Here is a 23327-nt window from a genome sequence, read left to right as displayed (position 1 = left end):
TGGGTAGGTGGGTTCAGACCGAGGGGACTACGGGTCGGCGTTGGGCTCAGTGGGCTCGAAACAAAGGGCTATCTGGTGGGGACTCGCCGCGGCGCTTTTTGACGGGTCAGGTCGAGGCTTCTCGGCCTAGCAGTGCCCTAGCTGCGCGATCTCAGGCGGGTTCTCCTCGGCTCCCCGCAGCCCGCGCCGCGGTGGGGGGCCCGGTGCAGCGGCACCTGCTGCCAAGGGACCCCGCGGCCCGCCCCGGTGCTCATGATGGGGCTGATCTTCGCCAAACTGTGGAGCCTCTTCTGTAACCAAGGTGAGAAGGATGGAGCTGCGCGGCGGCTCGAATCCGAGGCGGAGGGTCCGGCCGCCGATGGGGACACCGGAGGCAGGGGACGGAGCGTTCGGAGAAGCGGAGGAGGAAGGGAGTTAGGCCAGGGGGCGGGCAGAAACTCTGTGTTTTAGACCTGGAGGACGTACAAGAGAGACCTGACGTGTGGGAGAAACAGGGAGGCAGAAGAGAAGGCATTTGGTGTCCCAGAATCCAAACTGAGACTGTTTGGATATTGGCGAAGTAAAGCGGGATACAGCTAATGATGCCCGGAGGCGTATGGAGGGCCTTTCCCGTCGTTATTGAAGCGTACTTGTATCTATGTGTAGCTCCAGGATAAGTGTCCGGCCAGAAACCTATAACTTTTTTTAAAAAATACTGTTGGTGCTTTGTTTTCCCGCCCTGCCCTTTGAGCCGTAAGCCAGTGCACTTTCACTCTGATTTCTTCCCCTTTCTTCTAGGACTTGGGAGTGAGTTGTCCTATTCAGATACACGAGTTTTCCAGCATCTTCATTCTAAACTTTTTTTTTTTAAGGCATTCATAAACTAAATGCTTTTCTGTTTTGTGTAAGACGTTACGTGTCCGTAATTAGTCTAGAACAGGTAATGAGACACCTGGAAGTGGCAGGTCCAAAGGGCCGAGAAGTTGCAAAACCTGTTCTGAGTCAGAATGAGATGTGATGACTTTTGAAGAGAGAAAAACCCAGACCAAAAAAGGGGCCGACGATAAGAAGTTTTAGGCGTCCTTTAAACAGAATGGTTCCTTAGTAATCCAAACCAATTTTGAAAATCAACTCGTTTCATTTTACATTTAAGAGCCGGACATAATTAAGAAGCCAGTTTTATTTCTTTTTATGTTGGTACCAATTTGTTACTGCTAATGTAGGTATCTAATCTTTTTCTGGATTTAAGAAGTTGTGGAGGTAATGGAATGGCTTTAGTTGACTTGTTCTGTAGATTGATAAGAACACTAAAATAGTCTTTTTCAAGGTTATAAATATAGATTCAGGCACCCACATGTGTATATGTATGTGCCTGTATCCAGTAACCAGAGATAGTATTACTTATCAAATGATTTCAAAGTGAGCAGAGCTTCACACTTAGTGGGTATTATCCATACATTTAACATATTTTTATTTATTTATTTTTTTTTTGAGACAGTCTCTCTCTGTCGCCCAGTCTTCAGTGCAGTGGTGCGATCTCAGCTCACTGCAACCTCTGCATCCTGGATTCAAGCGATTCTCATGCCTCAGCCTCCCAAGAAACTGGGATTACAGGCGCCCGCTACCACGCCCGGCCTATTTTTGTATCTTTAGTAGAGACGGGATTTCGCCATGTAGGCCAGGCTGGTCTCGAACTTCTGACCTCAGGTGATTTACCGGCCTCGACCTCCCAAAGTGCTGGAATTACAGGTGTGAGCCACCGCGGCCGGCTGTAAAGCAGCATTTTAAGACGTGCTTAAAGGTATAAAGATTAATACAAAAGTCACCAGTTTTCTCTTTCCCCTGAGCTGGAGAATTGAAACATTACCAAAGTCGTTGGTTTTCCCTGTATATCCTTTCCCATTTTCCTTTGGCCCTTTCTGTTACATGGCTGCGCTGATTTTTCGTTGGAGGCGTCCTTACTCAGACTAGAGGGAATAAAAGATATAAGGTGAAAATTTAGAAGATGATGAAAGACATTCAATGGCTCCCTTTATAATCACATAATTGTTCAGGCCTCCTAAATCTCCATTTCTACTTAGAATTTTTCTTTTCCTCTAACTTTCCTGTTGGAAAATTTAGAACCAATGGTTATTCTGTTATTTTGTTCTTATTCATACAGCCATAGGCCAATCTTCAGAGTTTAACATAGGAGATACAAAATTAAAGAAGAAAGATGTCTTACTTCCTGGCAAAGTACTCAAACATCAATAAACGAGACAAACATGAAAAAAAATGCAGTGTGGTAAATTATTTAACAGATATGTGTAAAAATATAACGTTGGCTGCAGCATAAGGTATACTTGGACTGTAATGTAAAGATGACTAGGAATTTGGGTGGCATGCTAGACAGACCGAGTAGAAGGGACATGTTATTCTAGGCAGAAGGACTAATATGCAAAAGGGAGAGGAATGAGCTAGTTTGGTACTTTTAGGGAAGCTGAAAATAGTTGAGCTTGGCTGTGTGTTAGTTTGCTTGCGAGGAGTGAAGAGGAGATGAAATTGGAAAGACAGCCAGGAGAACCTTATCACAGAGGGCCTCCAGTGTTGACTAGGACATTAAACTATCTAGAGCAAGGAATGGGACTCATTGAAGAGTTTAATCCACAGATGTCTCTTAGCCTGTATTTTTGTTTTCTGAGTCAACAAATTTAACTACCAATCTCAGCATTTTCCATTTTTGTCACTATATATACCTATTTCAGTGGAATTAGATGTATTAGAATAACAGGCTGAAAGCCCCACCTCACACCAACTGAATCAGAATGGGGTGAGGTGGCCTGGGCATCAGTGCCAAGGTAAATCGAATGTGCAGCCAGTGAACTACTGATCTTACTTTATGTACTCCTTTCCCTTGTCTTTCTTCCAATATTTCCACATTCTCATCTTTTTTTTTTTCTGTAGCATTTTAGAGTCTCATGCATCTTATAAATTAGATACCTTTCTGTGAATAAGTATACTAAAGCATATGTTGTCTAAGTAAAGCAATCTAAAAGTACATTAATTCCTGCAATATTGTCTTGTTTAAACTAGAAGACTGTTTACTTCGAAAGTTATTATTCAAGGAAATAATTTCAAAATCTGATTATCTTTGCAAACATTTTATGTATCAGTGTAGTTCTATGAAATACATATGTGTGTATGATAGCTCATCTCTAAAGTTTTGCATTTTTAAATTTCTTTTGAACTTTCGTAGGCATAGTCTTTTTCTCTCAGTGTTATGACTGTACAAACCTGTCATCAGTTATTTCTTTTTTTGTTACTTGTTTGTTTTTAAATGAGATGGAGTCTCGCTCTGTCGCCCAGGCTGGAGTTAAGTGGTGCCATTTCGGCCCACTGCAACCTCCACCTCCCGGGTTCAAGCAATTCTCCTGCCTCAGCCTCCTGAGTAGTTGGGATTACAGGTGCACGCCCCCACTCTGGCTAATTTTTATATTTTTAGTGGAGATGGGGTTTCACCATGTTTTTCAGGCTGGTCTTGAACTCCTGACCTCGGGTAATCCGCCTGCCTTGGCCTCCCAAAGTGCTGGGATTACAGACATGAGCCACTATTCCTGGCCTAGTTATGTCTTTAAATTTTGTTTATTTATTTATTTATTTTTGAGATGGAGCCTCACTCTGTCACCCAGGCTGGAGTACAATGGTATGATCTCGGCTCACTGCCACCTCTGACTCCCGAGTTCAAGCAATTCTCCTGCCTCAGCCTTTGGAGTAGGTAGAATTACAGGGACCTGCCACCATGCCTGGCTAATTTTGGTATTTTTAGTACAGACGGGTTTCGCCATGTTGGCCAGACTGGCCTCGAACTGCTGACCTCAGGTGATCTGCTCACCTCGGCCTCCCAAAGTGCTGGAATTACAGGCGTGAGCCACTGCACCCGGCCAGTTATTTCTAGTGTTACCCAGAATTAAGAACAAATGAAATACAGTTTTAATTGTAGTTCATTTTCAGAACTATGTAACAGTAACATCTTAATTTCATAATTTAATCATTTCTTTCAAATCCATGAATTTCATGTTATTTTGAATACTAGTTGCCAACTGTGTATGATTGTTGTCCTTTACTTCTGACTGCTCAGATCTCAAATCTTGTGGCTCACATTTCTTCCTTTAGCTTATTCTGCCTTAACGCTGGACTTTAACCCAGTTTCAATCACACCAAACGTAAACTTATCATCTATCTGCATCCTGTCTTCCAGACTATTCTTTTTTTTTTTTTTTTTTTTTTTTTTTTTGAGATGGAGTCTTGCTCTGTCACCAGGCTGGAGTGCAGTGGCACGATCTTGGCTCACTGCCACCTCCACCTCCTGGGTTCAAGTGATTCTCCTGCCTCAGCCTCCCGAGTAGCTGGGACTATAGGCACCTGCCACCACGCCTGGCTAATTTTTGTATTTTTAGTTGAAACAGGGTTTCACCATATTGGCCAGCTTGGTGTAAAACTCCTGACCTTGTGATCCGCCCACCTCGGCCTCCCAAAGTGCTGGGATTACAGGTGTGAGCCACCATGCCCAACCTGGCTTTTTTTTTTTTTTTTAAAGAGATGGGGTCTTACTGTATTGCCCAATGTGGTCTCAAACTCCTAGATTCAACTGATCACTTCTCCTTGGCCTCCCAAAGTGTTGGAATTACAGGTGCGAGCCATTGTGCCTGGCCTAAAACATTCTGATTTACTATAACTGATAGTAACAGTAGTGTCTTAACCTAAAATTACTTCACATTGGGACCTGCCTTTCAAAGTGATGCATAATTGGTGAGTTTTACCATCATAGGCCTTCAGTATGGTGTGAAGCATCACAATGCAAAATGTGAAGCAAGGAGCAGGATTGTTTGAAAATGACCTGGGTATTCACTTGAGTTGCTTCAACAAGGAGCCATCTGGTACTATCCCTCCATTCCTTTCTCCCAGTGGAATTATCTGCCTTCAAGTTTTGCTTATCTTTAAACTAGTGGCTTCCTTCTCACCACTGCAGGCATGTTGTTTTCTCTAGATGCTTGGTAGGTGGAGCTTCTAGCTGTCACCAAAATGTAGAATGCTCAGTGCCAGGCATTCCATTTGTTCCTTCACTGATACAAGTTCTTGTACTTTAAGGGATAACAAACAGGGTAATACTTAAAAGATTGGCTTCATTAGAAATTAGAGAATATGTAGCCAGGCATGGTGGCGTGCACCTGTGGTCCTAGCTACTCAGGAGGTTCAGGTAGGCGGATCACTTGAGCCTGGGAGGTCGAGGCTGCAGTGAGCCTTGATCATGCCACTGCACTCCCACCTGGGCAACAAAGCAAGACCCTGTCTCAAATAAATAAATAAATAAATAAATAAATAAATAAATAAGGAGAATTATAGTGGGTTATACTAAGCAGGCAAGTTTTGTTTTGTTTTACAAAGCAGCTTCTACCATAGTGAAAATAGCCCTTCTAGAGGACCATGTCTGTTTATCCTGCACTGTTATAGGCTGTACCTAGAGTGTGTAGGTCATTAGAAGACCTGCACGTCTCAAGAACTTTTCTTGGTCCCTCTTTTTTTAGCTGATAAAGTTTTACAACTTTAGGAATATGAGCTGATAGTTGATTGTATGACCAGAATGTTGACATTCACCAGAGGTCATCAAGAAGAGTGGGGTTCTGTTATGAGATGTGCCCAGTCGTTGCCTTTAAATCAACTGTGTTGTGATTCTGTGGCAACTTCCCTACTTATCCCTTTGATGTTAACTTGTAACTTTTAGAGCATTCTTCTGCCTTGGAGAAGGGGATCTTTAGTGTATTTGGCATAAGTTAAAATCTAGGAAAGATGGTATCTGGGGTGTTTTCTGTATTCAAAGGACATTGCAGAATATGTACCGCTTAACAGAATAATAAGATGAACTTTAGCAACCACTTATTAAAAGAGATGAATATGTAGTGCATGGCACCCAAAGAAGGAAAGAAATGAAGAGATTTTTGTTGTACAAAGAGCAGAAACAGAATCTGCTTGAAAGAACTGTAGAAGCCGATTGAAAAATTGTTAAACAATGAGCAATTGCATAAAAACTTGAGAGTATACGTTTGTCTTTGTGACAGGTGAAACATTTTCATTTTAAGCTCACATGGGATTTTTAAGTGAGAGGAAGAAACAGATCCTGGTATCCATAGGTGGGAAAACTTACAGATATGAAAACATTTTGATAAAAAGCTAACTTGATTGCTACAGAGCTAAAAAGGTCTGTAAAACAGGCTTTTTAGAAAACTTACATTTTAGGTTTTAATTTTTGCCTAGATTAATATTTGGATCTCCTCTCCCCTAGATGCAATATAAGTGACCAACTTTGCTGGTGTTTCCTGCTTACCCATCTCCCACATTCTTTTACAAGAGAACTAGACAGAGAATCAATGATAATTGATTGTGTTACTTAACCTGGGTAGCCTTAACATCATAACATTTCTTTCTGTATTTTAACAGTCTAGTAATAGATACTCAGTGAATGATTCTCATTAATGAGCTAACTAATAATCATTGTTGAACGCATGTAATTGCAGTAATGTTAAATGTTCATGGTTTGCTTTCTTTTTATAGAACACAAAGTAATTATAGTGGGACTGGATAATGCAGGGAAAACCACCATTCTTTACCAATTGTAAGTATGGGTGTTTATTAAACAGTTTTCACTAGTTATTGAAACTAATGTGTTTATAATTAATAAGAGATGCATTATAATAGTGATGGAAAAACTTAAATATGTATTTTTGGTTTTTTTTAATTTTTTAAAATTATTATTATACTTTTAAGTTCTAGGGTACATGTGCACAACGTGCAGATTTGTTACATATGTATACATGTGCCATGTTGGTGTGCTGTACCAATTAACTCATCTGGTTTTGTTTTTAATTTTACCAAACACAATCTATAGAAAAGTGAGTGAAATAACACTTACTGTTTTCTGGCCTTGAAAGAAATTAATGTTAAACTAAAATAAATAAAGCGCATATTAAAGTGCTGGGATGAGGTGATAGAGTGGATTTCACTTAGTTCTACCCACACTTGGGTTTATGTAAATAAATTGATAGCTCTAGAAAGCCATTGCTACCCTCCTGACTAATAGCTTTGGAATTTTTTGACATAGCCAGACTTGTCAAGTCAAAAGAAATGTGATCACTGCTGAAAATATTGCTGTAGTAGCTTGCAAGAGGGAAAGCCTTGAGACTTTCAGAGAAATCTATTAATACCTTAGGACATTTTCACAGCTCATCATTCCGCTTGTCAGAGTACCTTCCATTATCCTTTCAGTGCCAATGAAATGATCCTTATTAAGCAATAGAAATGGATCTACCAATCACTTTAACAAAATAGTTCTACAATTCTTTGCACCATTGTGTACCCCTTCCCACTAATCTTGCATTAGAAGACAGCCCTTTAGCTGAAGACGTACTTCAGCTCGCCAGAAGTACTTCATTAGCCAGCAATTAACACATTTTTCAACTACTTTGCTAAAAAGCTACTGACTTAAAGTTTGTTGTTTCAGAGTTGCGTACTTATTTCTATTGAAAACATTTTCATTCATTGGTGATTATGTGTTTAAATATGAATTAGCTTTTAAACATCACATATAAACATTTCAGAAACCTGTCATCTTTGTTGAAATAATTTTACACATGGCTTCAAAAATATACATAAAATGCAAGAGAGAATTGCAAGCCTCCTCCAACACAGGACTGACGTGTTACCAACAAGGGCATATTTGTTGAATTAATTGATTAATGTAGCTTTACCAATGATTATGATAATACAAGAGGTATGAGCATCAGTATTCTAAATATATGTATATGTGTGTCTGTGTGTGTGTGCGTGCACACACATATATATACACACACGCGCACACACACATATTTGAGACCTAGTTTTGCTCTGTTGCTGAGGCTGGAGTGCAATGGCGTGATCTCCACTCACTGCAACATCCACCTCCCAGGTTCAAGCGGTTCTCCTGCCTCAGCTTCCTGAGTAGCTGGGATTACAGGCATCCGCCACCACACCCTGCAAATTTTTGTATTTTTAGTGAAGACGGTTTCACCATGTTGGTCAGGATGGTCTCAAATTCTTGACCTCAAGTGATCCACCCAAAGTGCTAGAATTACAGGCGTGAGCCACCACGCCTGGCCTTCTAAATATGTTTATAGTTAATTTAAATTTTCACTTGCCCATCGTCGTCTTTTTAGGACTACTTTAGATTAAAAAGCCCGAACTAATTGTTGTGACTAAGTCTCAATTTAGACAGTCTTCAAAATTACGGATAGCCTACTATCCAATATTTTCTCTTTTGCAAGTATTGGTGTCACAGTCGCCTAGAAACTTGCTTTTCAGGATGGGATGGGACATTGGGTCTTATTTCACCGATAACAGGGCATGGTAGTATTGGAATTTTTGGCCACAGAAATGCAAATTCACACCACACTGTTTCCTTTCTTTTCCATCAAGCTTGCAATTCCTCCCATTTAAAATAAATAAATAAATAAATAAATAAAGCAAGTCTTTCTTCTAGAGTTGTTGTCTAGATGTTTATTTGCACAAATGTTCTCCAGGTTTCTCATTTTCATGCTAACGATTATCATCATTGGTGCAGAAGGTTCATTGATCTTAAAAATACAGAGATAAAAGTTGCTTCAGATTCTCAAGATTTACAAGAGCTTTTATGGTATCTTTCAACAGCTTAATGAATGAAGTGGTTCATACTTCTCCAACCATAGGAAGCAATGTTGAAGAAATAGTTGTGAAGAACACTCATTTTCTTATGTGGGATATTGGTGGTCAGGAGTCTCTGCGATCATCCTGGAACACATATTACTCAAACACAGAGGTATGCTAAGATGAATTTTGAATTTTAATCAAAAGGTCCGAAGAGTAAACCTAGAAAGTAGATAGGCTGGACCTGGGTGTATTGACGGTTGCCTTTTTTGTTGTTGTTGTTGAGAAGGAGTCTTGCTCAGTCGCTAGGCTGGAGTGCAGTGGCGTGATCTTGGCTTACTGCAGTCTCCGCCTGCTGGGTTCAAGCGATTCTCCTGCTTCAGCCTCCCAAGTAGCTGGAATTACAAGGGGGTGTGCCACCACTCCCAGCTAATTTTTGTATTTTTAGTAGAGATGGGGTTTCACCATATTGGTCAGAATGGTCTTGAACTCCTGATCTCGTGATCTGACCTCTTTGGCCTCCCAAAGTGCTGGGATTACAGGCTTGAGCCACCGCGGCCGTCCTGACAGTTGCCTTTTAATAAGATCCTTTTTTGTAAGGAATTTGGGTTTCTGTTTTATAAAAAAAAAAAAAAAAATTTCATAAATGAGACTTAAGAATTTGGGTTTTCAAATAAAAGAAAAGGCGAATAGAAAGACTGTTTGGAGCTATTGTTAGTTGAGTGCTTACTGTTTGGCCAGGCTTTCTCTGTTCATCTTCACAAGATTTTAATGTCTCCAGGGTTGGAGAGATCTGACACATGGAGAAATTATATAGCTTTCCCCATCATCTCACAACTTTCTAAGAGACCCTGACCGGGAGAGGAATGAAGTATTTTATTAATTTAAAAATTTTTCATAACATGAACATTAAAAATGTTGGTAGTTTTTTTTTTTTTTTTAGTTAAAAAAAGTGGATTTGCAAATCATCTCTCAAAGTTCTCTGCCGCTTATGAGTTCAGAGCTAACTTGGGGAACAAACCTGGATATATTCATATTTTATTTCTGCTTTTATTTCTTCTTAGAGGCAGATATTTTTTTAAGACCATTCAGTATAGTTTAGAGAGATTTATCCTTGAGAGTATGAGTTCACAATTGCATCCATTTAATTGTTCTTTGCAAAGATGTACACCTAACCAATTATTTTTTCTAAAATGAGACCTTTTTTTTTTTTTTTGAGACGGAGTCTCACTTTGCCACCCAGCCTGGAGTGCAATGGCACGATCTTGGCTCACTGCAAGCTCCGCCTCCCAGGTTCACACCATTCTCCTGCCTCAGCCTCCCGAGTAGCTGGGACTACAGGTGCCCGCCACCATGCCTGGCTAATTTTTTGTGTTTTTAGTAGAGGTGGGGTTTCACCTGTGTTACCCAAGTTGGTCTCGATCTCCTGACCTCATGATCCGCCCACGTCAGCCTCCCAAAGTGCTAGGATTACAGGTGTGAGCCACTGCGCCTGGCCGAGACCTTTTAAAAATTGGAGTTGGACCGGGCGCGGTGGCTCAGTCCTGTAATCCCAGCACTCTGGGAGGCCGAGGCGGGCGGATTATGAGGTCAGGAGATCGAGGCCATCCTGGCTAACACAAGTGAAACCCCGTCTCTACTAAAAATATAAAAAATTAGCCAGGCGTGGTGGGGTGCACTTGTAGTCTGAGCTACTCAGGAGGCTGAGGCAGGAGAATCACTTGAATCTGGGAGGCAGAGTTTGCAGTGAGCTGAGGTGGCACCACTGCACTCCAGCCTGGGTAACAAAACAAGACTCTGTCTCAAAAAAAAAAAAAAAAAAAGGAGTTGGAAAGGAGGAGGTAGAAAAGGATGTAATATGAAGAATTTTTGGTGAACAAAGTTGCCTTTTTAAATAAAAAACATGTATTGTTCTAGATTTATATTATAATAGCATATGTGTATATGTGTATATATTCCAATGCAATATGTAAGTAGTAAACGAAGATGGCATATCATAGATACTCAGAATTTGTGGTAGCACTTAATTATTTTATTGGGTATGCAGAAGATGTTGGTAAGCAAATAGTGTCGTTAAAGGGTAGCTTACATGTTTATACAGTAAAATAATGTTCTGAAACTAGAATAAGTTAGAAAGTAAGGGAAGGGCCAGCTGCAGTGGCACACTCCTGTGATCTCAGCACATTGGGAGGCCAAGGTGGGCAGATTGCTTGAGGCCAGGAGTTCAAGACCAGCATGGCCAACATGGCAAAACCCCATCTCTACTAAAAGCAGAAAACTTAGCCAGGCATGGTGGCATGTGCCTGTAGTCCCAGCTACTCGAGAGGATGAGGCATGAGAATAGCTTGAACCTGGGAGGCAGAGGTGGCAGTGAGCTGAGATAGCACCACTGCACTCCATCCTGGGTGACAGAGTCTCGCTGGCTCTCCAAAAAAAAAAAAAAAAGTAAGTAAGGGACAAACGACATTGTAGCATATGATTAATTTAAACATCAGAGCTGTTAGTAGTTCAAAGCTCACAGTTAACTCCAGCTGTGAAAAGGACAGTTATCATTAATGAATAGGTCAAAGTTGATCCTAGTGAATCCATATGTACTTAAAGTGTTTCAAAAGGGTAGTTCTTGAAATGACTGAAACTCTGGAGGACTTAGCATGGGTCCAGAAAGAGATACCCATTACTGATGCCATTTGCATGAAATGTTCTTTTAATAAGTGATCTCTACAAGAATATCAAAATTACTACAAAGAACAGTGGCCCATGTCAGTTTGCTTTTTGAAAATTCTTCATGTGGAAGAGTCCCCTAAAAGCTGCAGTATGTCCACTATATTACAAGAAGTTACAGGTATTAAGTAATTCCTGACACCTTCCTCTCATTAACTCCCAGTTGCATCCCCGTATTCTGTCGATTCCTCCTTTGCCATGTGACATTCTTTCCATTTATTCCCTTGTAAGCCCAACTCAGTTTATATTCAGATTAGTTGTCTGTTCTCTTAATTTTATTTATTTTTATTTTTTATTTATTTATTTTTTTGAGACAGAGTCTCACTCTGTCCCCCAGGCTGGAGAGCAGTGGCTCGATCTCAGCTCACTGTAACCTCCGCCTCCCAGGTTCAAAGGATTCTCCTGCCTCAGCCTCCCGAGTAGCTGGGACTACAGGTACACACCACCATACCTGGCTGATTTTTGTATTTTTAATAGAGACAGGGTTTTACCATGTTGGCCTGGTTGGTCTTGAACTGTCCTCAAGTGATCCCCGCACCTTGGCCTCACAAAGTGCTGGGATTACAGGCATGAGCCACTGCGCCTAGCCTGTTTCCCTAATTTTAAAGTCATCTCTGTAATCTAATTCTACCCTTCATGTCTGTTTATTTTGCATCTTATCTCCTGCTGTAATAGCATCATTTCATCTCATTTCTTAACTTTTTATTCTGTATAAAGTGTTCGGTTTAAGGGCCCTTTTTCGCTGCATCGTCTCCTCCATCTCCTCCTTCTCCTCACCCACCCCTCCACATTTTTTTAAAATGAGTTAGGGCCTCTCTGTCACCCAGGCTGGAGTGCAGTTGCATGATTCTCAGTACAGCCTCAACTTCCTAGGCTCAAAGCAGTCCTCCCACCTTAGCCTCCCAAGTAGGCGGGACTACATGCATGGCTAATTTTTATTTTTAATTTTCTGTAGAGAGACAGGGTCTCACTATGTTGCCCAAGGTGGTCTCAAACTCCTGGGCTCAAGCGATCATACCACCTCACCTCCCAGAGTGCTGGGATTACATGCGTGTGAGCCACCATGCCTGGCCTATATCTTCTTACTTTTTAATATGCAAGACCTACCTTTTTTCATGTATAGCTTTACCGACAGATTTCTCCTCTTTTTTCTGGCTTCTTGCCTTTAATTTCCCCTGCATCTCCAGTATATTAATGCCTAAGTATCTATGTTTCAATCTTGAGCATTTGTAGTTGATATTGTTTCATAAAATTGTCTTATTTTTAAGATGCATTTATCTTTTTCTTTCAAACTAGCTTTTCTTTCTAAGAGTTAGGAGATTGTGGTACATAGAAGTAAGTGATTATTGACTGTTTATATGAACGTAATGGAGTACTTTGAAGTTTTAGTGGAAAATATTACTGAAATTAATACGTTTCTTTTAAAAAATTACTTTTTACTACCAGCATTTGAAAACAAATCATAGTATTATGTATTCAGGCATCACTTTAAAAAAATCAAGTTGGGCACAGTTTTTATTTGTTGAAGTTTTGAGTTATTTTCTTATCGTTAACATTTGGATTTTACTACTTGATGTGATTCAGTATTGTAAAAGCTGTTTATGATGAAAAAGCAGTAAATGTTTTATAGTAATGATGATGCTGTGTAGAAAAGTACTTAGATTACTTGAGTGGTTTTACAGAAAACTTTTCAGCATCCCATTCAATTTTCTGTCTTTCCTTTTAATTTTCTTCTAGTTCATCATTCTTGTTGTTGATAGCATTGACAGGGAACGACTAGCTATTACAAAAGAAGAATTATACAGAATGTTGGCTCATGAGGTAAATTTTTAAAGTAAATCTTTAAAAAATAATGTAGTAAAGTATCTGTACATTGCCTTTGCTTTTTTGCAAAGATTAGTGTGATATGATGTTGGCTATTTTATTATTAACACAACTTTACATACAAAACTGATGAAAGTTTTGAGGTAAAAAAAAATGCTCATTATTTTTTCAAACTTAAAAAACTCTAAGACATTAATTTTAGATTACTACTGTTATTACAAAAAATGTTCAAACCTAAAGTTACTTAAGCATGCCTTTAAAAGTCTGATAAATGAGATAAACAAAAGGAAAACTTGAGGGTCTTTTCCCCAAAAGTTTATAGTAACTGAAAGTTTTTTAATGAATAACTCAAGATCACTTAATTCAATTCTAAGTATTTCAGATATTTAAGAAAACTTAGTAAAACACATTCATGTACCATATCAACATAAGATATGAAATATCTTAAGATACCTTGCCAATCTGATTTTCCTCCCTTCTCTTTCAGAGGTATCTACTATCCTAAAAGTAGTGATTGGTATTCTTATGCATGTTTTTATACTTTTACTACATTTTTATGTCTTGAAGTTATACAGAGTATTGTATTCCATGTTTTTTTGTTTTGTTTTTCGTTTTTTGTTTTTTTTAAGACAGAGTCTCGCTCTGTCACCCAGGCTGGAGTACAATGGCGCGATCTTGGCTCACTGCAACCTCTGCCTCCCGGTTCAAGCAGTTCTCTGCCTCAGCCTCCTGAGTAGCTGGGATTACAGGTGCCCGCCACTACTCCCGGATAATTTTTGTATTTTTAGTAGAGATGGGGTTTCACCATCTTGGCCAGGCTGGTCCTGAATTCCTGACCTCGTGATCCACCTGCCTCAGCCTCCCGAAGTCTTGGGATTACAAGTGTGAGCCACTGTGCCTGGCCTGTATTCCATGTTTTTAAAACTAATACTATATAATATATATCTTTCTGAATCTTGCTGTTTTTGTACAACATTGTGACTTATCCATGATAATACATTCTGATTTATCCATGTTAATATGTACTGCTTTAGTTCATTCCTTTTAACAACTGTATAGTTTTCCACAGTATGAATATATCACAGTCAATCTATTCTTCTAATGTTTTCATAGTATAAACAATACTGAAGTGAATATTAACCAATGGGCTTATGTTATACAAAGACTAGTAAGTAAGAAGTATTGCCCAGCTCCTACCACCAGTACTCTACTTTTAAGTTGTGGAGAAACTCTAGTGTTTGGCAACGTACTACCATATTTACCTATTAGAATATTACTTATGTAGTTTTGAGTCAGTATTTAAAATTCAAATGTATTTTTTTTTTCAGTTTGTCCGATTTGACTCAAAAATAAAAAATAATTATTTAATATTTATCTGTTAGAATGAATACTGAAATTATAGATATTTGAGATTATATTAAATATTAGTGCCCAATTATGTTAAAGTAGAAGCATTTCATTATAACTGTTCAGCTGGTTAAATTTAAATTTAAATTGTGGTATTTCACATATTAGAAATATTTTTTCTTGATTGCAGGATTTACGGAAGGCTGCAGTCCTTATCTTTGCAAATAAACAGGATATGAAAGGGTGTATGACAGCAGCTGAAATCTCGAAATACCTCACCCTTAGTTCAATTAAGGATCATCCATGGCACATTCAATCTTGCTGTGCTCTCACAGGAGAAGGGTAAGTTCATCGGTCTGAGGGGAGGTGGGACTTCTTTCAGATTTCTTCCAACTTTTTAGGCCAACTTGTTTTCTTCTTAGGTCCTGTTCCTTTTCTGTTTGTTCTTAATTAAAGGTGATTTTTATAATGTGTCTCAGGCTTACAACATAGAAATAATTCTACTAAAATCACTGGCAACTTAAAAACTTTAATGTAAATATAACGTTTTACCAAAAAGCAATAAACTATTGAATTAAGTTTTCATAATCCAAATTTTTTGATGTTCTTTGTTGCCTTTATCATATACTGAGAAAAAAACTGTAGTGTCACCTTTCTTTTAAAGAGGAAGCTTGGGCCTGGCGCGGTGGCTCAAGCCTGTAATCCCAGCACTTTGGGAGGCCGAGACGGGCAGATCACGAGGTCAGGAGATCGAGACCATCCTGGCTAACACGGTGAAACCCCGTCTCTACTAAAAAATACAAAAAACTAGCCGGGCGAGGTGGCGGGCGCCTGTAGTCCCAGCTACTCGGGAGGCTGAGGCAGGAGAATGGTCTAAACCCGGCAGGCGGAGCTTGCAGTGAGCTGAGATCCGGCCACTGCACCCCAGCCTGGGCGACAGAGCAAGACTCTGTCTCAAAAAAAAAAAAAAAAAAAAAAAAGAAGCTTGAAAGGAAGTTCACATTTTCTGCAAGGACTTAAACCTAAGCTGTCAGCTTTCTGCAAGAGAACATCTTTATTATTAGAAGGTCTTTTGGGAAGCATAATTCTAGACAATAAACATTTGAGACAAATGCCATATAGTCTATTCTTCCATTTCTAACAATTTAAATGTGGGTATTAGGCCAAGAAGAACCCAATATTATTTATGTATTACCCAGTTTATACCAGAGAACTTATCCACAAATCAACCTCACCTTCTTAGTTTTTCTCTTAGTATTTATCAGAAATAGCTCGCAGTAATAGCTGTGTGTAGGCCTTTTTGACTCATACTTTTAAGACTGAGTCGTAAGTATTCCATTCTTTAGAATTGAGGAGGGTAAGGTGAAGTTCCTGTTAACTTTCCCTAGTCGTTTAAGTCTCAGTTAATTTTAAAAGGCGGGGAGTATTTGCAATATTCATGGCAAAACTGGCAAAGTTGTATCTTCCAGATGAGACTGAAGCAGTTTCCCACAAACTGATTAAGAATATTTAAGAAAACATTCTATTTAAAAATTTAACTTATTATAGTGTGGCTTAAATGTTGACACTGATGTATATAAATAATGATTGTGCTACCAGCCTTTGGTTAAGACTTAAAAATAATAAGTATCCTTTCAATTTTTAAGTATAAAGTTTTTAATTTTAAAAATATTTCTATCTTTTGTTCAGGTTATGCCAAGGTCTAGAGTGGATGACCTCCCGGATTGGTGTGAGATAACTTTTTTGCTTGAAAGAGACTGCTCTATTTATTGTGTGACAGGAACATTTTTTCCTAGTACCTTTGGCTGCTAAGGCAGCAGCATGTTTAATTTATAACAACACAAACCTCTGAGAGCAACACTTGAATCAAGTGCAGCTGAACTGGAACATAAAAGGTTTTTTCTTAACTTTTTTTTTTTTAATACACTAATCTTGAGTTGGATGAACATAATGTATAACTATGTTTTCGGCAACAATTCTTCTGTTTATTCTAATTATTCAGTGACTACCTTGTAAGAAATGTTTGTCATATGCGTGATGTCGTCTGAAATATTCTTATAACCTTAATGACCAATTGCTTTCAATTCTTGACCACCACGCCCTCCCAACCAGAGAATTACTGGTTTGATAGAGTAGTCATGGAAACCATCAGGTACTGTCTGCAAACTTCTCCAGCACTAAATATTTGTTCCTTCTATAAACCATTCATCTTTCGGACAGAACTTACTACAAAGAAAGAAATCTGCCTAGAAGATATATGTAAGGAAGATTCCACATCATGAGTGCTTGCCTTTTAACTTCCCCCACATTACTGCGAGTCATGGAATAATATTTAAGTTGTTATTTGCATGGAAATTAAGTAGGCTGTTTATTTTTCTAAAGGAATCAAGTTCACTCTTCTGCCTGCAACATTTGGTCAAAAACTAACCAAGGTAAAATATTTATTGAAAAGCCCAGCTTTGATGTTAAATATTCTTGAATAAATCTGATATTTTAAGAACGTCACATTATTCAATGCATATAAAACTATCAGAAGTTAGTAAAGCATACCAGCACTAAAAATAAGACAATTGGAATATATTTTAGTCTCAGTTTACAAACAACTTTATTATCAACAGAAATTTTAGCTCTTTTCTTTGCAAGATATATCACAGCTACTTTGGGCAGTAGCTAAAGCTGAAGTATGAACAGTCCATTTTGTTTCTTACAATTTGAAGTTGTGTCTTTCATAACATTTTTACCACCAGCAGTATATTACTTAAAAAAACTACATGGGTTTCCTTGAATTTATTTGACGGTATTATGTAATAGACTTGAAACAATTGCCATCTTTGTAGTTACGCCTTGGGTTCTAAAATCGTATCAGAAACTGCTGAATTTAATCCTAGCTTTTAGAATATTAATATGAGACTCAAAGTTAATATTCTTAACAACTTATAAATTAAAAAGTCATCATCTATCAAAAGTTTATTGGATGGCATTAAAATGTTTTTGAGGCAGTTGTCTAATATGAACAATAATCTAGACAGTATATTCCTTAAGAGGAAAGACAAGTGTTGTATTTCGATCCTGTTTATTCAAATGTGTGATTTTGCTGAAATGAAAGGGATAAAATGAATACTTAGAGTATAATACTTCATTTTTGCAGTATTTTTTAATTTTGATGAAAAAGATTCAGTGTTTGTAATCTCAAAATATGTTTTCAAAATTGGTATTTTATTTTTAATATTTTTGTAGGTTGATTTAAATTTTGCTCTTTTTTCAGGTGTTCTTGATTTATTATATTTAGTCAAGTTAATTTAGTCGAATGTGGTAACATTTTTCTGATTTATCTTTAGCTGTAGCACACTCTCGAACTGAACAGTGGCCAGAGGAAAGCTTTCTGGGCTTTGGAAAGCAGTTAACTTTGTTTTAAACCTTTTTCTTAGTGATTCTATATCAAGTAGAGGATAAGTTTAGTTTAACTTAGTTTTTAATATAACCCATAATCAAGAACATGAGCAAAAAGCAGACATAAATCAATTTGGATACTTTGTGGTGTCTGTGCGGTGTGGGGGAACTAAGAAAATGCCATTTACCTAAGCGCAGTTTGCCTGAATTTCTACTTGGTTATGTTGTTTACCATAAGTACTGAGGATAATTCCCCTAAGTCTGTCCTGAGGAAAAGCATACTTAGTACTCCTGTATTTGTTCTTATGAAATGATTATCTGCCTTCTTGTATCTAGTAAGATTGGCTGGCTCAATTTTCTTCTGTCAGATTATATGGTTATTTTTTATATTGCCACATCAGCATTATATTAAAAGTGTTTTTAATAGTTGATTGTATTTTGCCAACTACTAGTATAGACTCAAATTTGCTATTTAATTTTTAAAATACAATTTATTTTCTAAATCCTTTAAAAAATATTTGGTTAGTTTTGGATTAGAAGTGATTTATGTTAGCCATGTGTTGAAGATGAAATTGGCATCAGTGTAGACTGTGCTGATTGGGAAAAGTTCATGATTAGGAAATTCATGTAAGACTTTTTAAGAGTATTTTTTAGGTTTTCACTTAATCTTTCCTGTTACAGTAACGTGAAAACCAATTATTCTTTACTCCAAGAGAATGTTTTAACCCAAGCAAGTATCTAATACTAGAGCATTGGTTCTGCCATTCATTGTAAATCAATGAACTATAAGATACTGTCTGAAAAATGTACATTTGTAATTAGTGCCTTTATTCATATTTTGAAATACATTCTTAGTTTTATATTATACCTGTTCTTTGGAAGTCACATTAGCAGCTAATTATTTCAATGATGAAATAATTTGTGTTTCATATCCCCCTTCACCTCCATGTATTGGCTAGCACAGTTTAGAGTAAGTGAAAAGCAGGGGACCCACCTACATTACCTTCAGGAGACTGTTCTACCTTTTATTTTTAATTTGAAAAGGAAATTAAATTTCAACAGAAATCTTTTAAGTATGTTATAACCAAAGTGTTCAGTTATCCTTGCAAGTTCAAATACAGCATTTTTCTTAATTTTGAGCATGTCATGTCCTTCATCTTTAAACCCATCAGTCATACTGAAGCCCATTTGAGAACTCTTAGAATTAATAGAACCTTTTATAAGGGAATATACTGAATATTTTTTATTGTTAATGTAACTTAATTCCTTAAAACCTGGAATATTAATATATATAATCTATTAAAAACTGAAGATGAAATATGTAATTTTTGCTTGTAGTTTCTTGTGTTAGTATGCTTAAAGGTATCAATATTTTTATTCTATATTCATTAGAAGAAAGGTAAGAAATTTAAGTTTCATTGCTGAAAAATTTTCAGTGGGTGCCACCCCATAGCCATAGTCATTTTGATTAAGCATAATTTAACTTTCATTATAGCATAAACAGAAAATAACTATTTTACTATGGAAACAGTGCTAGGCAGTGCTGTAAACAATATTCTCTGAAAAGTTGTGGGGCTCACAAAGAAAATTTTAAAGAATATAGAAGCTTTTTAAAAAAAATCTTTGTAGTTTCTTAGGACAAATTATAAATATAATTGTTCTGAATAATCAATTTTTATTTAGTCCTTAACTATGTAAAACCATATCAGTAGAAAAATGTACTGGTGTCATGTCTAAAGATGGATAAATTTCATTGGAATTTATCTTTGAAGACTAACTTTATGAGGCAGACTGTTCGTCTACGGCTTTGGAACCAAAAAAACTTCACCTTGATTCAGTTCTAAAGGCTATTTTACATTTTGCCGGGGTAAAGTGACTTCAAGATACAGCATGGTGTCTTGTATCTAGTAGAATATTGTGCTATCTAAAAAAGTGGATTTGAGCTCTAATTTGGCCGTTTCTCAGTTGTCTGGTTGACCTTAGACAATTCGTGTCCACGGTTTTCCTTTTGTTTTTCTCATACTGAGAAACTTAAACTACAGCTCTAAAATGTCTTTTGGTTTTAAAATTCTGAATTCTTATATACTACTATTAAAAATTAAAAATCCCCCAAATAGTAGGGAAATACATGTAATATGAAATTAAATGTATCTTTATCCATTATTTGATTCCCACCTGTTATTTTATTTAGATTATGAATACAGCCAAGTAGGGAAAAAAGTATCAGTAACTGCTATTCAACTTAAATTCAGCGAATAGCTAATGACAATGCAAAAGAGAAAACAAGCCATATTGCTAAGAGAAGGATAGTAAGCTGCTTAGAGAGAACCAGCCTGTGTTGGAAGTAATTCTCTTCTAGAGAATTTACCTTATTTTCCTGGCTTGTACTAATTGAATGTAAGTGGTTAGTTTGTTCAGAGTTTATTGCCTTTTGATGCCACCCCAAACTACAGTTCTGTGTGACTTTCCATATTGAAAGAGTAGGGTCAGTAGCCAGGTTGTCAATCTTTTACAAATGTCTACATAAATCTGAAAGTGGTTTATATTCAAGGTTAGTTTTTCAGTAGTGTCTCATCCTTATTGATTCACTATTACTGTGAAAAGGGAAATCCAAAAGCCAGGTTCCCCCCAAAAGTATTTTTTTTTTAATTTTAGGTTACCAAAATAAATAGAAAAAGACTAATATAAAAAAATCTTCAACTATTCCATTTTAAATTTAAAGCAGACAAAAAAAAAAAAAATTGTGCCCATCAGACCTAAAGGCAGCTTTAAGTGTATATAGTTTGGTGAAACATTTGAGAAATATTAATTTGGAGGTTTAGAAGCATACCGAAAAACAAATTCAAAGCACTTGCAAGTAAAGACAATACCATGGGGTCGAAAAATCTTCAAAAGGATATTAGATAAGAGAAAATGTGAATGAAAGCAATGAATTTCTGCCTCTCCCCGTATTTAGGGTACTTAAAATTACTAGAAAATACAGTCTTTTTACCGTAGAGCTAGATGGCCTGTATTATTATTAATGTGGCCAAAGGAGTAAAGACTGATTAGGGATTTAGAATTTGGAACTGTAGTCACATGAAGGCATCTTTTGCATTTCTTAAACCAGTAATCTACATTTTCTCCTGGAAATGGAGAAATATAAAATGTGCTGTGTATAGCTTTTGGAATAGAAAACAAAGTTTTAAAAGAATGGATATGTTTTCTTGCACAACTTGTAAAATTTTAATTAAAAAATTACCTCATTTTTCTACCCATAAGGTGCTTTGCTCAAGTTTGTGGGATGTTGTACCATCCCATAAAAACCCCCTTCACCCAAACTGTATTTGAAATATGCAGAATTCATAACTAAGGGATAGCATTCCTTGGAGATTTTGTTTTGTTTTACTCTTGTTTACCACCAGCTGGGCCAACATGGTATATATATCAGATACACATACGGTTTTCATTAAAGCACATAGGAAAGTGCTCGGTCAATATTTAATTAGTTTAATTAAATAAGGGAAAGGAGAAATCCTAAATTGGATTGATTCTATTGTACTGTGAATATATTTCCATCAGTGTTGGTAAGATATCAAATGACCATCAGTTGATCCCAGTCATCAGTGACTTTTTTGCATGTGTAAGCCCCATTCACAAGAGACCATAATCATTTTAATCTTTATATTTTCCCTCAGGAAATGTAGGGACTCCGAAAGCCCCTATTTTGTTCTCTTGGAGTAAACTGTTGAGTGTAGTTACAAAAACTTGTATTTATGGTTTTAAAAAAGTTTAACTGCTATTTCATTGAAAGTGTGAAATAAAATGGTCATTTTTTTTTCAATTACAGAATAGTTACAGATTTTACCATGTTCATCTATTCCACAGAGCATGTTAAAAACAACAAGAACAACAACAAAAACCTAACAGCAATTACAACCTCGGTGTTGGGTTTATTCTAATCAGAGTGAATGATTATAATCACACTTTACTATTTTAGCATAAATTGGTGCTTTAGAGCATTAAAGAGGAAGCAGCAGGCCCTGTACTCAATATTTATTATTTCTTGCCTCAGAATGCAAAACAACTTTAAAGTGTCTGTATTCATATTTATGTGCATTTCTTAAGATTTAAATACAAACTGTTGTTACTCCTCAAGCTTCAGACTTTCTGCGAAAGCTCTAAGAATATTTTAGTTTCTATGCTTGGTCAACTAGAAGATGGTATTAATAGGTCAGAATTAGGAATTGGATCGCTCTTTGGGTCCTCTGGTATTGTGCAGAGGAAAGAAAAATATCTTTTACACCACAGACTGCACATCTGAACCCCAGCCAAACAGATGTGTTCCATTGGTCCAATATATAAGCATTAACAACAACAACAAAAATTTAAAGCAAGTAAATTAATGCATTCACATTATCACTTCTTGAAAATGGTTCAAAGCATGTTTTCCTGATGGTGGGATTGTTTAAATGCCATGTTTTAAAGTTTTTAATACTTTATTACTGTTATGAAGTGCTTTTATATGTTAAGTTTAGTTTGCCAGTACTTGTAATTTTTATTTCTGCAATTATGTTATAATGAGTTGTTTGCATGCCTATTTAACCCAAGTAAAAGGATGCTATTTGCTCTGGAATGTTCATCTTTTAGACAGGTTTTGGCTCATTTCCAATCATGGTGCAATATAGTGTAACTTTCATTTGTTTTCATTCAACAGTTTTATTTTTGTCATAATAAATAATTACTTTTCCAATACAAAGTGAACCCAGTGTTTTCTTTTAAAGATAAAATCTGCTTTAACAGTCTTGTTTGCAAATGATAGAAACCCACCTCTGCCAACAAAGAGCGGAGAATTTTATTATAGGTGTGAGGTGGTGGGGGCTCACGGAACCCATGGAACAACTGGATTTGTAGAAGAGAAGGGGACTAGAGACTGGACCATTTAGGAACAAGCAGGAAGTTACCTTTTCTCCTACTCATCTGTTTCTTTCATCTGACTGGATTTGTCTGTTTCCTGATCCACGTGACAGATAATGTCCCAAGTCCAGTAGCCTCCTAAATTTATGCAAGGAAGAAGTCAGGTTATTGTTAGATTTTTAGTTACAACTCCATATTCCCCAGGGAAATTATTCATTAGCCAGCATTGGGTCATTTCCTCTCTCTGATCTAAACAGCTGGCCAAGTGGGCCTGGGAAGGTGATCCAGATTGGTGTGTACTCCATTGCGGGATGTAATTGGGATCATCTACCTAAGTTGTGTCCTTGTAAAAAATAAAATAGAATTGAGATCTGATAATGAGTGGGATAACATTTTCACTATGTTCATTCTTCAGATTCCTCTAAAGTAGTGGTTTTAACTCCCACCGTTTTTGTTCACAGACTTCTTGGGGAATGTGA

At 37.2% G+C, this 23327-nt stretch overlaps 1 protein-coding gene across 2 annotated transcripts; it reads left to right on the top strand.

Moving 5' to 3' along the window:
* On the top strand, window positions 1-22849 carry LOC105488238 (ARF like GTPase 5B). 2 transcript variants are annotated; one of them, XM_011752131.2, is made up of 6 exons: window positions 1-301; window positions 6568-6628; window positions 8695-8842; window positions 13129-13212; window positions 14753-14904; window positions 16252-22848. In XM_011752131.2, exons 1-6 carry the CDS (start codon window positions 253-255, stop codon window positions 16298-16300), a joined length of 543 nt encoding a protein of 180 aa, XP_011750433.1. In that variant the 5' UTR covers window positions 1-252; the 3' UTR covers window positions 16301-22848. The 2 variants fall into 2 exon arrangements, with proteins under 2 accessions (XP_011750433.1, XP_070926526.1); XM_071070425.1 differs by lacking the exon at window positions 1-301 and adding an exon at window positions 4624-5012 and having other exon boundaries at window positions 16252-22849.
* Window positions 22850-23327: the final 478 nt, after the last annotated feature.

This window comes from Macaca nemestrina, chromosome 9 (genome assembly GCF_043159975.1).
Source record: "Macaca nemestrina isolate mMacNem1 chromosome 9, mMacNem.hap1, whole genome shotgun sequence".
NCBI classification, from domain to species: domain Eukaryota; kingdom Metazoa; phylum Chordata; class Mammalia; order Primates; family Cercopithecidae; genus Macaca; species Macaca nemestrina.
This window is presented reverse-complemented; position numbering and strand designations above follow the sequence as displayed.